The sequence below is a fragment of the Copadichromis virginalis genome, linkage group LG17, assembly GCF_057382275.1.
Source record: "Copadichromis virginalis isolate Kocher_CV1m ecotype Utaka linkage group LG17, C_Virginalis_male_GT1.1, whole genome shotgun sequence".
NCBI lineage: Eukaryota > Metazoa > Chordata > Actinopteri > Cichliformes > Cichlidae > Copadichromis > Copadichromis virginalis.
Window position 1 is genome coordinate 25,069,242 of NC_140634.1, and position 18,306 is coordinate 25,087,547.

Below are 18,306 nucleotides of genomic sequence, written 5' to 3' on the forward strand. Positions count from 1 at the left end.
TGCCAGATCTACTGAGAATAAAAGGCTTTTTTAAAAATTATACAGCGAAGTTCAAATCCATTGTTCTCTACGGTGCTTGCTTATCACAGTCATTTCCTTTGACAATAACAGGAAGGCCAATGATGTAATATCTTTTCATCCTGCTGTGACCCTGCAAGCCAAGTGGGAGCTCTCGAAATGAACATCTCTGTTCCTTTTCTCCCTGCGTGCATTTGACAAACTCAGCAACCCGGCAGCAAAAGCCTCCACCCAAAAACGAGAGGAGTGCACCTTTTCATTAGCAATTATAGTGTTTTCACCAAAGTGGCAGGATCCGAGGACAGGAAGCCTATAATGTTGCCTGGCTCTAACAGCTCCTGCGTGAAACTATCATTACTACTGTTTGTGCCATTACAGCTGCATTTTCCAGATTGTGGGTATGGATCAGGCCCCGTGTGTACACACGAAGGTCACAGCTGAGTCACTGCCCAAGCAAATGACTAAGATCAGACATGGCTGAATGCTGACAATTTATCAAGTTGCAGGACATTGCTCCTTGCCTTGCTGTTTAAAAATCTATTTATCAGCTTAGCAGAGCCTCCTTTTTTAAAAATAAATCTATAGTCTACTATGAGACATGGGTGGGAAAAGCTTAGGTTGCATTGTTTATCTCATTGCTGGATTCAATCTGTGGCTCATTTCATTAACTCTGCGTGTACAGCACTTCTGCAGCTTCCCAGCAGATTGTGCACCTGTAAAGCTTCACTGCCCTCAGACATTAAATTTCACTGAAGAACAAATTGAACATACGGAAGGGGAAAAAAATAGTATACTTTAGCAGTAGATGTTAATGTGGTTAATTACTTAAATCACCAATAACAAGTGACATCAGTCAGATTAATCCCTGCAGAATAATTAATAAAGAGTATTTATATACTTCCCTCATGTGGTTTGGGAGGAGAGCTGACGCTGGCTTTACTTGGCACAGAGTAAAGCGTTAAGGTGTCTGCTTTCTCTATATTTGACGGTATCCATTCCCTATGCAAGGCTTGCGCAATATTACATTTCACCAGCGGATCTGCATTTGGTCTGAATGTGCGACTGGGAGGATTTTTCAAAGTGACCTCAAAAATAGACTCCTTTAAGATGAAAGTGTTGAGTTGTAAAGGGCATCTTCTCAAGTGTACAGGACATTTTGTACTTCCTCAAATCTCCCAGAGGAATTACTATGATATTACGAGAGACCTTAGTGTATTTTAAATATCTGTACAGCATCTTTAGGTGGGAAACTGAACATTTTTTCAGCCTGCATGCATTATTATTGTATCTTATGAATGAGATCAGGGGACTAATGTGTGTCTAAGTTACAAAGTCTGTAATTACTAACAGCTCTGAACGCTAACTGAGATGAAAACAAAACAGGCTATAGGCAACATCACAGGACATTAACCCTCAACTGCGGTTTGTTTGCACACCGCTTCCAACAAGTACAAAACACAACATCTACACCCTGATGAGGGAACCAATCAGCCAGTCTTGCACCTGTCCAGTTCAGATAGCCTGAGAAGTTATCTCCCGTCTAACAAAGTAGATTTTTCGTGTCAAGGCGCTTTAGGATTTGAGCGTTATTGTCTCCGCCAGATGAAGATCAAAAAGCGAGCTTTAACGGGACAATGTTGCCAAAGGGGTTACATAATACAGATGAAATTAAACGGGACGCCTTGTAAGTGGTTTAAGGGTATTAATTTCAAGATGTTCGTGCTCGCAGAAACCCCCTCGGTAGTTTGACGAAAGAACTGAGCGCTCCGGTCTGGAAAAATACACGGACGGAACCGACGGGCTTTTATTTCGAAAAGCCAGAGCTCATATTGCCTTGAAATAGCGACTCGCGCAGACGATGTGTAGGAAATCCGAGCTGGACACACACACCAAAAAACATCAGAATCTAACCAAATCCTCGCTCAAGTTTTGGGGGGGAAAAGGTTGAAAATAATCTCTCCGGTGACATGCACAGACTGCAAAGCTCCGAGCGCCTTACCTCGATCCAGTGTGAGCGGTTGGACCACTGTCGCCATGACTGCTGTTTACTGGAGACTGAAGAGCCTACAGGAGCTGCAGCATCACAGGGGGAGAGAGAGAGAGAGAGAGAGGTTGGGAGTGGCTGGGAGAGGATTAGACTATCTCCATCCATCTCCGTCACCTGGTGCTGTTATCAGCTGTTTTGCACTTTATGCGCTGTTGTTTACGCTCTTAATGAAAAATAGTGTTCACGTTTTATTTGGCTTTTTTTTTTTTTTTAAATAGAAAATCATTTGAATTTTTCAAGATGAAAAGGAATTTGATAACATATAAAAACCAAAAAATACATTATTTTTTTTTTTATTCTTTACATTAGATCAAAAATATACTGTCTACAAAAAAGTGTTGGAAGCGCTTTAAAAGTGCACTCTTTCTAATGGCCAGCAGGGGGAGACTCTTATGGTTGCACCAATACCTTGGCTTTAATTTATGATCTCAGGAAACTGTTTCCCCGATTAGTTTATGGTCGCAAATGCTAGTTTTGGGCCTCACTGAATACACCATAATGTTTAATTGAATAACTACGGACTTATTTAGATTAAAAAGGTAGACTAAAGCATAGTATGTTTTACTATGATTTACAAATCACTTGCCTATGAGGATGCAACGTCTCTTAGTGTCACATATTCCTCACATATGTCTTGATGCATGCTCAATCATCCAGGTAAGTAAATCCCAAAAGGTTGATTCTGTTCATCTGGATGAAAACGTTAGGTCCAGATGAACAGAATCAACCTTTTGGGATTCCTCACATCTGGTTTCAAAGCACCTTCATGCTTTACAACAGGGCTCTGAGAGGTCACAGTGCCTACATTTATCTTTAATACACAATCTTTGGATTAATCATGCGCTGTATATAAAAGATGGACTTGTGAAAACTTTGCCATACTCTGCAGTTTTTCTAATGGCTAACAGGGGGCAAAAAGTCTGATCGTATAGCGTTGCAGTCTGACAATCATATATTTCATTTCGTTTTGCAAGCTACATTTAATTTGAAAAGCTGAGTTAATGTAACCTTATCTCAATGAATGAAATCGATAAATAAAAGACGTCCAGCTTTTCAGGAGAAAGAGTAATGTGGTAAGTTCAACAGAGAATGCGGCCGTGTTGTATTCAAAGTTTTAATGTTGAACATATTGTTTAAAAAACAGGATATAGGCCGCAGCTGTGATATCAGAGTTCCCTTTTCTTGATGGGTTTTCAGCAGCGTTTGGGAACTTAATTGCAATGTTCTACTCTTACGTAGGCACAAAAGGTTTTGTGAAAAGCACTGGTCCTGCTTCCAGACAGTCCAGTTCACCACAAAAGTGTTGCACAGAGTTACAGTCAGGACTCTGTGCACAACTCTGTCTTCTTGCATACCAAACAGGGTGAGCCATTTCTTAAAGAACCTGCCTTTGTGAATACAGACAATGTAAAACTGCCAGAGCACACCTCTTCTTTGAATTGATTTAAGTCCACATATTACTGAACATGTTTATTTTTTACAGTTTATCATAGCCATCTTCTTACACTTATCCTATTCAGGGTTGCAGGGAGGCTGGAGCCTCTCATGGCCTTCACAGAGTGAGAGACCCTTTATTTCCCTGTAGGAAAAGCAATTCTCTGCATTTATCCCATCCTTAGTGTTTGAGGCAGTGGGCTCGTGGGATCAACTCCACACTTCAAGTCTGTGCCTTGGTCAAGGGCACAATTACAAGAAAATTAACCCAGCATGTTTTGATTGTTGGACAAACTGGAGCAGTTGGAGGCCACGGAGGTGTGGGGAGAATAACCAAACACCACATACAAGGGCGTTACCTTTGCCATGATTCAACCCTAGAATCGGAACTAACAGCTAGTCACCGTTACTACAAGATGATTTTCTATTCAGTGCTGTCTACTTGACTCGACTCACCTTAAGTGCCTTTGATAAAAGCAGGCATCTCAAAGTGCTTTTGATGGCAAGCCCATAAATGAAATTACACGCAAATGTCAGGCACAAAACTGATTTTAAAAACATACATTACAACCTTAACAACTAAGCATAAAGATATAACACTTCAGTACTTCAAGTCAAAAGCCAAATTAAGATTAAGATAGATCTTTATATTCCTGAATATCGAGAGAGCTCTGCATTCTGACATCAGGAGTGTTACTCAGTTTAGGCTCATAAAAACAAGAGGTAGCCTGACTAGTGCTCTCATGGGACACATAAGATACCTTTTAAAAGAAGAGGGATGGCGGACCTTAGTCATTAAGCTAATAATATGTTGAAAAACAGTCAAAATTGGTATTCCATCTGTCACAGTAATGTATTTGAAAAGTTTCACCATATTGCAGTCAACCAGCTCGACCTGGATTGCATGCTGAATCTCACAATGATGCTCACATGTGTGTTTTGTGCACACATGAACACTTACACAGCTATAATCCTTGCACTTCAGAGATCAGGTGATTGCAACCAAGCTTGTCGTGAAGGCTCATTGTGAACCACTGAGGCATACCGCCTGTTATCTTCTCTCCTGGGTACATGCACTGCATACAGCCAGATAAGGACCGAATGACGGTAGTGAACCTAAATTGGAGGGTTTAAGAATTAATCCTCATGTTTATGTGCTACCACAGAATGGTGCCAAACCGCTGGTTCTCTTCATTTACTGTAGATCTGTTGCCTAATGGTGCCTGCTGCTTTGGCGTGTCTCATATATGGGCAGACATTACAGCTGACAGAAGCCATGCTCAACAGAAATAAGAAGAGATTCCCAGGTTGGAGAGATGCTAAGGCAGCATGACGTGTCACATGGCTCACAAAACATGACTTCGCCATGACAAATGCAAGTTGTAAACATGAATACACACCTGAGGCAATGACTAGCACTTATACTAATATGTGCACAGCTGTTCAGAGCAAAACCTAGGCTCATAAATACAGATATTTTACTTAAATCCCATTTATCTTGTCATGCATTGCACTAAATATTTTAGCCCACACCCAGCTGGGAGGCAAATACCACACCTCTTTACCTCACTTCACTTCAAATTGGCTGCTATATCTAAAACATTAAATAAATTTAACGTACCCCTGTTGTATATCATTTAAATTCCATTCTCAGCACTTTTAAATATTTAACAGCTTCCTCTGCATTCGAATTAAACAGTTTCTAAACTTGCACGCTTCTTACAAACACATAGTCCTTAAGTAAAAGCAAGTTCAATCCACCAACAGTCCCACACAGCTGTGTGCAGATGCAAAATAGTGGTGAGTGGTAGGCTGCAAGGACGGTTTGAGAGGGCGAGGGCTTAGAGAGCACACAGAAAGAGGGCACGGCGAGATTACAGGCTTCCATCTATATGGGCTGGAATACAGGTCTGCTTTTTTTTTACGAGGTTGGGATTATGCTGCACTGGTCTTTAAGCCGCAAAGCTGCAAGTGAATTGATTTCTGAAATGCCTCCACTTCCACGGAAGGAGATGCAAGAGGCCATGTGGACAGGGCAAATACAGACGGCTGGACTGTTTGCCTAGCAGATCAAAGCTCAGCGCATTAGCCAGTGTGCAAGTTCTATTTGTATCTTCAATTCCCATCAGTACCCATTCAAATTGAATTCAACAGGTAAGGTCATATGGGCATTTGGGGAAAAATTGGAACCTTATTCCTTTTCCTGCCACACATTCGTAAAAAAGATCAATATCACTCACATGGCTTTGATAAAAGGCTAATAAAATCCATAAAGGTTAGATTTTGTTTGGTTGACACAGAGAGTAAAGCTTTTATAAAACAGTAGCTCGAATATATCCGACTGTGGTTTTACGGTGAGGGAAACAAGTATTTCACTAAATGATAACATGGGTTTCATTTCCAGGTAACAACTGCTTATTAAAACAGGCCATTATTAAATTTGTCAACCATCGACTCCAATCCTTGTGCCGCACTGACTGTGATCCATCCGGTATGCCACAGTGGGAAAAAAAAAGATGAAAATTTCCTGTTGAGCGATAACGTCTCGAAAATAAAGTATTTATTGGATATTTTGTGTTAGGATGACAGGCTGCTTTTCCACAGCAGCTGGGTTGCTTATATTGCTCCATCAGACGGTGCCAGGCAGATAATGAAAAAAACATCATCTTGAAAAACGTGTGACAGATAATTCTTTAAAATTGTATTTATTCCTTAACGAGACAAGTTGATGCAACTAATTTCCTGTGTATGAACAACCAAGTGAAGGATGGAGATGCGCATGCACTTCTCCATGCTGTTGTGTAAACTATGAATCTCACAGTTAAAGTTTTGTTTTAAGGCAAGTCAAGATGCACTTTTGTGAGTGGGTCTCAAAGTTTGGCCAAACTTTGGATGTGTGGATAACCGGGGGGGAGGAAGTAGAGTACCAAACTGATCCTTGTTTTGAAATAACCGAGAGTTTGTTAATCTGCTGTTCTTCCGTTCATATGACAGAAAATCATCTTTCTTCTTTATTGTTAATATCTGCTAAGAAAAAAAGACAGTTGTGGGACATTTACACTCAATGGTCACTTTATTAGGTACATCTATTCAACAGCTCATTAACACAAATATCTAATAAGCCAATCATATGGCAGCAACTTATTGCATTTAGGCATGCAGACAAGGTTAAGACAAGGTTCAAACTAAGCATGGACAAGAAAGGTGATTTAAAGTGACGTTAAATGTGGCACGCTAGCTTGTACCAGACGTTGGTCGGAGTACTTCAGAAACTGCTGATCTACTGGGATTCTCCCCTTACATCCCCTTCCTTGATTTCTGCTGCATCATTCAGATGGTAGGATCAGAATTTGGTGCAAACAACAAGAAAGCGTGGATCCATCCTGCAATAGCTCAGCTTCTTGGTTGCGTCTGATGGTGTGGAGGATATTTTCTGAGCACTCTTTGGGCTGCTTAGTACCACCTGAGCTTCATTTTAACATAACAGCCTACCTGAGTTTTGTTGCTGACCATCTCCATCCCTTGATGATCATAGTGTAAACAATTTCTGATGGCATGCTATCTGGACCGAAATCTTTGATGAATGTTTATTCATATTGAATCTATGCCATGAAGACAAGAGTTCTGAAGGCAGAAAGAATCCAGATACTCATGAAGTGTACTAATCAAATGGCAGGTGAATGTAATTGGCCTTCTGAAGTCAGGCAGGCCAGCACACAGAGAACCCCACCTTCAAATACTATATCGAACAAAGCCTGTCACACTGATTGTGACCCACTTCGGCAGCACCACTATGGGATTTAAACCTCTAATACAGAGTGTGAAACATATGGCCTGTCAGCTATAATCTGCACATTAAAAAGCCCACTGCAGTGGACAGCTCTGCAGAGACAGAAAGATGAAAACAGAAGAGAAAGAAGGGACATTATAAAGTGCTCGGTGCACTTGAGAGTTCAAACTGAGCTGTAGGTGGCCCATGGACAGAAACAAATTTGGCACCCAAGCTCTAACAGACTACTGATGCCCCCTTCAGGGAAACAGCACCAATTTACTTTGTCAAGTAGTAATGGCTGATTGTGTGACGGCATCATAATTCCATCCTGATGCTTTCTGCAAACTGAAAACATGAATACATCCCAATGTATATTGAGCTTTGTCAAAGCCTTGAAATATACCTCAGTCCAACTTCATCTCATCTCCTCTTTTATCATGAATGCACTAAGAGCATAATTAACAAGGGGTAATGGCTTTCACCTTTATTTATTTCCTGTAATGACTGGGTGCCTCTAGTATTTTGTATATGAAGCAATTGCTGAAAGTAAATTCACTCAGCTCTAATAAACCGCTATGAAGTATCACTCACTTAAAACCATGAATGATATTGACTGAAATCATTCATTAGTCTTTCTGACAACTGCATCTAAAACCCATTCAGAATGTAAAACAGCGATCATTATCTTCAAACGAATTTGATTTTCAAACTGACACTGCGGGCTAGAGTGATGAATCATTTCTCCATCGGTTTCTGAAGGGCAGTCGGCTGATTTCTGCTTTAAAACATTCACACTCATCACATCAAATCAAGACGGAGGGCTTATATAAAGTTATGAAAAGTTTAGGGTCTGATTAGCCTGTGAAAGTGGTTAATAGATAGTGGTCTATGCACGTAAGGTGCCAGAGAGAATGATACATATTCAGCCAACACCATCTACTCTAATATATATATATATATATGGCAGTTCCTTGCTGTGATTTAGTGAGACCTTTTGGGCAAACAAATTATAGCATGAGAGGAGAAAGCATGGTTGAAATATGATGAGATTTGAATCAATACTTAATTTAAAACTGAAAAAGAAAGAAAATGATAGTTCTGTTATGCTCAAATACCTGGAGGATAAGACGTGCAGGTGATGGGTGTAAGAAGGCATCAATCAGTTGCTGATTACTGATATCTTTTGCCAGCTGGGATAAAGATTTAACTTTTTATTCCCCCCCACTTTTACTGAAATGGTGACAAGTGTCATATAGCCAGTAGCTGCAATCCAACTCAAGTTGGCCACCTCTGGTGGAAAGTAGTGTTGTGCCACAGTGCAAATTTTAGTATCCATCTGATACCATGGGGCTTTTTGAGATGTAAACAGCAATGTAAATGTTCCTGTCTCTAAAGGATGTCTCTGTGTTTAAATGTGCTGTAGGAGGCTATAAATAAAACAGAAGTCACAGTCAACACAAGAAGGTCCAGATACTTTTCATAGCGCACGTTTGAGGTATATTTTTTCATTACCAAAAATAATCTATGTAAGACATCAGTGGACTACACACTAAACACACAGGATTTAAAGAAAGTATCGATCTTATAATGCTGATATCGTTCTGATACCAATAACGAAACTATCATTGCACCACCTATACTGGACAGTTCAACTGCTCAGCACATATAAACATAAACAGGTGATCTGAAATATCAGATGGATGAGTTATTTAACGAGGGGCACACTTCTTCAAGGGGTCAGCTGTATTATGGGTATTTACCAGTGATAGGGAAAGAAGTGCATGAGGCGGCACAATCTGAGAGGACAAAGAGCTGCTGCCGCTGCTCATGTGCTGTGATTGTATTGGAAAATCGGCTTAATGAAAGATGCAAATATTCTTAAGGCTTTTAAATGACTCTACACGAGTAATTATTCCCATTAATACCCACAAGCAAACAAATGAATGCACGCCATGATCAGTTTTAGCAGATGTGGGGCTATTTGCATTTTTCCACTCAAGGGGGAGTATTGATATTACCTCGAGGACAATTAAAATTTAATGATGCTGGAAGTAAACAAAAATAAATAAATAAGTAAATCCGGTGGACAGGAGGTACAGTTGCTATCAACAATGTTCCTCTCTTCTTTGCACTGCACGGCAGAATTCTTGCTTAAAGTTAGAAAAATGTCTTGGGATTATTTTCCACCCAAAATAGTTGGTTTAAGAAAGCTGCGGTGGAGCTTATGTGTTGTGTAATCACGCTGACTGTGTTTTAAAATCCTCCTGCAGCATCAACTACATCCAGTTCATAGTTCACAGCCTTCCCTGAGGCACTTGTTAAGAATTTCTGCAGAAGTCCTCTGCCTTTAAGCGGGCCCGGATGACGTCGCTTAGCATTGAACTCTAGAAGCGGGCTCCAAAGCTGCACACAAAAACAAGAGGGACGCGGGAAAGCAGCGTGGAAGTTCAAAAAACGCCCCCAGCAACAATGCTTCTCAGGGTAAAACACTCAGTCCAGCGCCTGAATAACTGCGCTCCTGTCCTGCGGAAGAAGACACTCGGGAGGTTTGCTTGGACTCTCTGTGCAGCAGCAAAGCGAAATGCAGGTGAAGCATCTGGGAGTTTTAAGTCGCACTTCCCCACGCAGTGCTGCAGAAAGCATGCGTCTGATGCTGCGTACAGCCGAGTCTTCGCGGCGGCCAGGGACAACCCTGAAAAGTTTTGGGCTGACGTGGGGCGCGACATAAACTGGTTTGAGCCGTGGAGTAAAACTCTGCACGTTGAGGATCCGGTGTTCCCAAACTGGTAGGTTTCAGTGTGAACTACACGTGAACTGCAGAACAGCTGGTGTTAAATGTTGTGTGGGCGAGTTGGAATGAAACGTGGTAAACAACCTGTGCGTGACCGCCACCTCTCTCATGAGTGAACTCAACGCGTTCTCTCATGTATGATAATATCCCATAGAGAGGACACACGCCCTCAATAATCTCATTACCCTGAAGGTGTTATTTGCTTAGTAATGAATAACTTTTGGACAACTCACATAGAAACCACGATATTGTGGTTTATTTTCTCTTCATCCAGCACACATAGCTTCCTCATTTTACTCTTTTATGCGCGTGACTGTACGATTAACAACTGGATAACCTGGAGGGTTGTCCTGTTGTGAGTGGTTGGTTTAGGAAGGGGAAACGTCAGCTCTGTTATGATTTGGTTATTAAGTTGTTAGCGATCCCTGGAGGAACGCCTATTTCTTCTGTGATTGGTAGTTTTGCTGAGAGCCAATGGGTGACGCTCAGGAACTGTGTGGACTTCAAACGGCTCTGCTGTTGATGGAAAGTCTATGGAATCGCGTTGACCCCAGAAAACAAACCACATTTTTGCTTATTGCACTATCCTGGGTGCTGTTAACAGACAGCTGCAAAGTTCACTACCCAGATGATTATTTGAATCAGGTATTTAGAGCAGGGAAGTTCCCAGGAGAACCCCTATATGGTAACACTTTGAAAGCATTAATTGGTGGGATGTATATCTGTCTGGTATTAAATTATGACCACCTGCCTCCTTTTTTTTTTTTTTTTTATGGAGCCCCCTTTCGAAACAGAAATGTGGAGGCATGGACTCTCAGTAGGCTTGCATTCTTTTCATAGTGTATTCTGCTGCCAGCTGTTCACCAGGTAAAGAATGCACAGCACCCAGCCATCCATATGATGTAAAAGAAATTGTGACTCATCAGAGTCTGTTGTCCAGCTGTCCAGTTCTGATGCTCATGTCCCCCTTCTTCTTGGTTTCGGCAGTGGTTGGGGGGTAAGCATGGGGACACTGACTGGTTTTATGCAGCCATATATTAAAAAAAAAAAAACGGCAATCCACTGTGTATTCTGATACTTTTCTATGGTGACAGAATACAACATAGAAGGGAACTAGCATTACATTTTTTTTGGCAATTTGATTCTACAGCGTTCTTCTCCCATGTGCATCATTGAGCCTTGCCCACTCATGATGCTGTCACTGGGTCACCACTGTGTCTTCCTTGGACCATTTTTGAGAGTTACTGAAATGCAATTCTTTCCTTTTTACAGAGGGAACGAATATGATTGAACATTTAAGGCGGTTCCCTGTGAGAGTGAGAACAGTTAACTTAATGGGCATGTCAGTGAGGAAGGATGGTCCCCAAGATGAGGCTTGAGGAATAATTAGGAAATCAAGGGTCAGTCAAGAGTCAGAAGTATGATATATGTTTGGGTAAACAATACTGTGTGTACGTAGGTGATGATGATTGTATATGTGTGCATGTTGGGGGCATGGAGAGGATATTGTAATGGAGTACCAGACTGCACTAGTACTCCAAAAGTTGAGTACTATCCTCCCCCCGAAGCTCCAAAAAGTAGGATAAATATATATATATTTTTTTATCAAAGAAATAAAACACAAGTCGTTTCATCAGGTTGCTGCCACCTTAAAGGGTTAGTAGAAAAAAAAATTTGTCTCAGAGCACCACTAGTTTTGGCCAAGCAGCCAACTAGCAACAATTAGATATGACAAAGTGTCAAATTCCCAGATTTTAAAAGCAATATTTTTTCTGTTAAATATTTAAAAGTAATATTTTCAGAACAGATGTTATGGTTTGGCCTGACATGTTCAGGGCATTTATTAAACAAACAAAAAATTGGAAACCATTAAAACTATCAAAGGATGTGAGGTGATTAATGTGGTTAGTTTCCTACGATGTGCAAAAGATAAATAAATTAAAAAAGGGTAATTATACCTGCATCCACAGTTAAAGATGTGAAAGTAAATTATAGGATGCTTACAGGAAAAAGAAAAAACAAAATGTAGCTGTAAAACAAAACAGCATGTGGCACAGCAGCCTGCACTGAGAATAGTATAAACTGAAATTCCTTTCTTTTTTCTTTTGTTTTGTGGGTGGAGTTGTCAGCTATACCATGTATCATAGGAAAAGAGAGCTGTCTGAATGTGCTGCAGTGAAAATGAAGGACACGGCCACCGTGTCTGTATGTCTATGTGGCTTCCAAAACAGCAGATCCCAGACACCATCTGCTCAACCTGCCTGCTGCTCTTTATCCATATGCGCAGTGCCAGAATGAGCTCAAACGATTGCCTTATCAAGAACATTGGTTCACTGTGTGCAACTGTCAAAAGCAGCTGCATATGTTTGGCTCAGGCTGGTTTTTTATTTTTTTAAAAATGAGCTCTAAACCAGGCAAAAACCCATATTATATGCTGGTAAAGATGCTGGCACATGACTGGTCACCTGAAATATGTTTGCTAACTATAGTATTGACATGCGTCTCTGTTCATGTGTCCGTTACTTGTTGTTTGAAGGTGTATGTCTCTGTCAGGTTTGTCGGCGGAAAGCTAAACATGTGCTACAATGCCGTCGATCGACACGTAGAAGGCGGCCGTGCAGAGCAGCCTGCGATCATATACGACAGCCCGGTGACCGGAACTAAACAGATCATCACTTTCAGGGAACTTCAGGACCAGGTAAATAGTTTTAATAAAAACCGAGCTTGCAGAATTGAACAGCACATGGACATAGATGGCAGTATGATATGACATTATTTTGCAGCATGAAACAAATTATGGGATTATGAGCATGTTAAAGTAGAAACTGTAATGCTCTCTGGACATTAAATATCAAAGAGTTGGCCAAGAGTTTTGTAGCATGACGGCTGGTTTGAACCATAATTAGCATATAGATAGCAAACAAAAGAGAAGAAAGAAGGGAAAATGATTGAGTCGATTGACATTTGGACCAATTATTCTGTTAAAACAACTCAATCTTTTTTTCTTTCTTTTTTTAAATGAAAAAAACTATTTGGGGGTCTTTTTGAGGGTCTTTTTGGCCCAAGGGCTTAATGACATTTAATGAAATTTAAGAGATACTGACATTCTTTCTAGATTGTTTCCAACTGAAGCTAATTAGTAATTGGACCATGGATAAATTAAGCATTTCTTTCTACATTAATTATCCAACAACATATGCAGCATGCATAAGACTATTCCACCCTTGTTATCAGCTCTGCTTTGTGCTAGCATATTGGTTACGGTTGTTGTGAGCAGACATTTAAAAATAATTCATGCAGGAATTTAAGAAAAAAAGATTGGAAACTTAGAAAAAAATCTGTGCTTTGTCTCCATGTGTCTCTGCAATCCAGGTGTCCAGGTTAGCAGGAGTCTTGGTGAAGAATGGGGTACAGAAAGGAGACCTTGTTGTCATCTACATGCCCATGGTGCCACAGGCCATGTTCACCATGTTGGCCTGTGCACGGATCGGTGCCCCACACAGCCTCATTTTTGGCGGCTTCGCCTCTAAAGAGCTGTCTGTCCGCATCAATCACGCTAAGGTTAAGCGCTGCTTTTTCACCTTGTGCTTAAAATTGATCTTTTTTCTGAGCCTCAGCAACAGGGCTGCATGAACTGTATTATATCCGTACTCATTAAAAACCAGGGACGGGCTGAAGTTGGGCTAAGTCTTTGTTCATTTTCTGTATTTACATGAAGTAAGCAGATGCGGATCACTGCAAATACCAGTAATTGGACAATTCTGACTTTTATGTGCCATTAGCTAAAATACTTAAAGACATCTTAAATACTAGAGCCAGAAGAAAGGTGTCTTTTTTCATTTACAGTGCAAAGATCTCGCCTTTCCTTTCAGAACCACTGGTAATGATTTCCCTGGCGTCTCCAGTGAGATTTTATAATAATAATAATAATATGAGAATAGAAAAATTAATGTGGAAGAGACGTCTTTATACTACAAATGTGAATGAACTGCAGTGAGCATTGCTTTCTTTCTTTGCTTTCTTTCTTAGGGGACAATTAAGAGTAAACTACGACATTTTAACACAGAAATAAATGCTTATGCAGTTTAGCATAAAGCATGTAAATGGTAAAAAAATGGCCTGTATTTATATAGCGCTTTACTAGTCCCTAAGGACCCCAAAGCGCTTTACATATCCAGTCATCCACCCATTCACACACTGGTGATGGCAAGCTACACTGTAGCCACAGCCACCCTGGGGCGCACTGACAGAGGCGAGGCTGCAGGACACTGGCGCCACCGGGCCCTCTGACCACCACCAGTAGGCAACGGGTGAAGTGTCTTCCCCAAGGACACAACAACTGAGACTGTCCAAGCCGGGGCTCGAACCGGCAACCTTCCGATTACAAGGCGAACTCCCAACTCTTGAGCCACAATCGCCCCGTGTATTCTGTTGCTTTGCAGAACAAATTTGTTGTGAAATATTAATTTTGCATAACCTAACGAAACATAGAGAAGCTTTCAAGAGAATATAACCAATACTGGAACCAAAATGTGTTTGCCAAATAGGAGAAGTGTCCTTTACCGTTTTGGTCATGTACATTCCAAATCCAAGAATTGGTAGGAACACTGAGATCTTGTGCAGAACCCTGAGTTTGTGAACTACATTTGACAGGACACCAGAGCAGACTTAACCTCCTAAGACCCGAACTCTTCCACGGCATGCATTTTTAATTTCTCTTTGATATTTGGGCATATTGGGGCCCGATGAACGTAAATACAAAGAATTACCAGATTTTTTTTTTATTTTTATTTTTTTAAAACCTTTGTTTTTATGAAAAATAAGAGCCACATATGAGGATATTCGTTAAAAATTTTGATAGAACAGTAGCAGTATAATGTCCTCGTAAGTGGATATCAGGCCCTTGTAGAGCAAAATTGAGTATTTTGGTCTAAATAACCCAAAATGTGATGTCCACATATGTGGACGCCAGGTACTAGGAGGTTAAACCTGTAATGGCTCGTTTGGTAGAAAGGCAGAAAAATGACTGATTCATACCTGAGTGAGCTATAAGCTTGTTACACTTGAACCTAAATTCCCAAATGATCTGTTTTTCAGCCCAAGCTGTTGGTTACAGCCTCATTTGGCATCGAGCCAGGCAGAAGAGTGGGGTACATCCCTCTGGTGAAGAAGGCCCTGGAGATGAGCTCTCACAGGCCCACGAAAGTCCTCATCTACAACAGGCCAAACATGGTAAAAACCATAGCAAAAATGTTATTTTCCTTTTCCACAGTAAGCAGCAGCACACTTAATGACTCATTGAAATCATCGAAGGTGTCGGTCGGAGGCAGGGATTTTTGTGGAGCCTGCACTTCTCGGCTGTTGCCAGGTTCGAACTCAAAGGTATTTCCGTGCTGGCTTCAGCCTGGAGCCATTTTCAGCTGCTGCTCGGTGACGGCGAGCAGATGTTTGGTTCTGCTTCACTTTTATACAGACGTCAATTAAACACTGCTGAATGTTATGTTTGGTGAACTTAACATTTCCTCTAACGGAGATTGCGGAGTATTGTCGTTTCTTTACTCGAACTGAATTGCTACCATCCGTGCCTCTGTTTGAGCTACTGCTCTCTAGCCCTGTGGTGAAATAAAATGAACATTGCACAGTTTATTTTATCTTGTTGCGCCTGTCTGGTCTTATCTGTCAGGAAAGGATCCGGTGAATTAAGAGCGCCCGTTTGGATTTTTGGGAGATTATATACATGTCGGACACAGGGAATGTGTATACAAGAAATTCACGGGCAGCTCAGTGCCATAAAAATCTGTGAACCACTACTTTAGATGGTTGCAGCTGCTTTGCAAATTATTGCATTCGGTAAGCTGGAGGTAGCTGTTCCGTAAGCGTTGTTAAATCAGCCAAGATGGTGCTCTGTCTGTGCTTTCAGTGAAGTGAGTAAAAAGTAATGCGCATAGGAGAGCTAAAATGTCTGTGGGAGATGTGCCTTTGCCTCAAGAGTCTGAGTGATATTGATGATGTCTTCATCTTGACACTCTTTTATGGAAGCCAAGGGAGGGGAGGGAAAAAAAAGATTTGAGGATTTCTTTATCCCTCCAAAAGTGATTAAATGTTAATGGCAGTATCAAAGAGACGTCTGTGTTTGAAATGAGAAGAATTGTCAGCGGCAGCAGATGTAAGGGGCAATAATCTATGACCTGAAATGATTGCTGCTTGCCAGATTGCGATGACAGATGGGAGTTGGAACATAATATAAATAAAGGAATATATATTTACTCAGCATGTGAGACTGACTCACTTCATAGGCAAGCAAATAAAGCAAGATGGTCAAAACCATCGGAGTCAGTTGAATTGATCCTCATAGTTCACACTCCGAGAGCTCATCTATGTGACACTTTGTGACAAATAAATAACTGGGAGATATGATCGGCTGCTTCGCGAGTGACTGTCTCATCCTGCGGCGATCGTAAAACAAGTCATTAGCAGCGGCTGAACTTCCACAGTGAGCAGGAGGAGGCTGTCGCCGAGCAAATGAATCGCGTTATCTTCGCAGATGTGAAAGAATCAAAATAAATGGCAAAATATGTTTGGCTGCATGCAGCATGCAGTTAGATCCATAAATACTTGGATGACGGCACAGTTTTTGTGTTTTCGCCTCTTTAGAATGCTACTGTGGATTTTAAGTCGAACAGTCGTGACATGATTTGAAGTGCAGTTAATCAGCTTGAATTCAAGAGTTGGATTAAACGTTGAGGGATTACAGCCATTTTTAACACAGTTCCCCTTTTTCAGAGTGCATTCAGATCCATGTGATTTATACCTGGGTGTGCTGCCAGGTACGTTAGATCTGGTGAAGACTGTATGTCATCTCTATTTTTCTTTATGTTTCAGGAAAGGGTATCGATGAGTCGCGAGTTGAGCCTGGACTGGGATGAAGAGATGGCCACTGCTAGGCCACATGACTGTGCCTCTTTGCCCTCCAACCATCCGTTGTATGTACTCTATACATCTGGGACCACTGGGACGCCAAAGGTACTGGCAGCTATAACCATACACTCACATGCAGATGAGTTACAGGGTTTACTTTTAGCTGTGTTTGACTAGACGCTGCTCATTCTGTATGCAGCAGCTGTGTGACTCATCTGATCTTTGAGCCTGCAAAACAGTCCAGGCACAATCTAAACACCCCCAACATGACATAAATAAGACAGAAGTTTTCCAGAGTGTGAGCTGAACCTCTTGCAGGAGGAATTACCTGCAGGCAATTTCAAATGGAGGGGAAAAAAAGCCCTGGCTCTTTTCAAATAGCATCGTTTTGTCTTTGACCAACAGATGATATAAAATATCCTCCTGCTGGCTAGTTCCTGGGCTTAATAGTGCGGTTTTTGCCAGTTTTTTTTTTTTTTTTTTCCTGTGCAATTTCCCATGAATTTCTCAGTTATTGCTGTAGGGAGACCATAACTTTGAGAAGGCACACTCAATAGCTGAGGATGTTAGGACACACTATTTTGCTCAGGAATGTTTAGACAGCGCTATTAACTAATAAAAGGTGGGTGCCGGTTTGAGACGCAGTCATCTAGAAACAAGCTGCCATCCCCTTTGGAAAGGCAGCGCCAAGTGGCTGGTTTAAAATTGATATTAAACCCGTGCGTCTTTCCTTAGTGCAGTACCTGCCACCGGTCTTAATGTTTTTCTTATCTCCCCCCTCCCAGGGTGTTGTGCGAGACACTGCAGGCTATGCTGTGATGCTGAAATGGACCATGTCAAATATTTATGGACTCAGTCCCGGAGAAGTAAGACAATAAAGCATCCGCTTCTGAGGTGGTGCCATGCTTAAGAACAAAGAGCATACAGAGACAGACTGCTCTCTGCTTGAAAAGACCTCTGACTACCATTTAAACATACAATAGACAATAATCCTACACTCAACTTGCGGTATTTCATTTTCACTATACAACTGTCTGTTCTGTTTACATTTATTATGCCTTTAAGTAAAATGAGTTTTTACTTAATTTTTCATGCATTTTTGTTGTGACAACTCGGTACATTGATCCCTTTTTGGCAGGTTTGGTGGGCAGCTTCAGACCTAGGCTGGGTGGTTGGCCATTCTTATATCTGCTATGGTCCTTTGCTACACGGTAACGGCACTGTTCTCTATGAGGTACGTACCTCCGAGTTTAATATCTCAAACTAACTACTGCGGTGTTAGATTACAACAGGAAGTGCCAGAATATGTGCAATAAAACCTTAAAT

At 41.2% G+C, this 18,306-nt stretch overlaps 2 protein-coding genes across 3 annotated transcripts in view; one reads left to right on the forward strand and one right to left on the reverse strand.

Annotated features, from left to right (window-relative positions):
* lin7a (lin-7 homolog A (C. elegans)) overlaps positions 1–2,095 on the reverse strand; it is a 52,391-nt gene extending 50,296 nt beyond the window's left edge. For both annotated transcript variants that reach the window (XM_085436703.1, XM_085436704.1), the window contains exon 1: positions 2,018–2,095. In XM_085436703.1, the coding sequence (XP_085292829.1) occupies positions 2,018–2,054 (37 nt within the window). In that variant the 5' untranslated portion in view covers positions 2,055–2,095. The remainder of the gene's footprint in view (positions 1–2,017) is intronic.
* A 7,483-nt stretch (positions 2,096–9,578) lies between these two features.
* acss3 (acyl-CoA synthetase short chain family member 3) overlaps positions 9,579–18,306 on the forward strand; it is a 64,601-nt gene continuing 55,873 nt past the window's right edge. Inside the window, exons 1-7 of the mRNA XM_085437301.1 lie at positions 9,579–10,057; positions 12,616–12,760; positions 13,435–13,623; positions 15,160–15,294; positions 16,945–17,085; positions 17,766–17,846; positions 18,119–18,214. Of these exons, the coding sequence (XP_085293427.1) occupies positions 9,741–10,057; positions 12,616–12,760; positions 13,435–13,623; positions 15,160–15,294; positions 16,945–17,085; positions 17,766–17,846; positions 18,119–18,214 (1,104 nt within the window). The 5' untranslated portion in view covers positions 9,579–9,740. The remainder of the gene's footprint in view (positions 10,058–12,615; positions 12,761–13,434; positions 13,624–15,159; positions 15,295–16,944; positions 17,086–17,765; positions 17,847–18,118; positions 18,215–18,306) is intronic.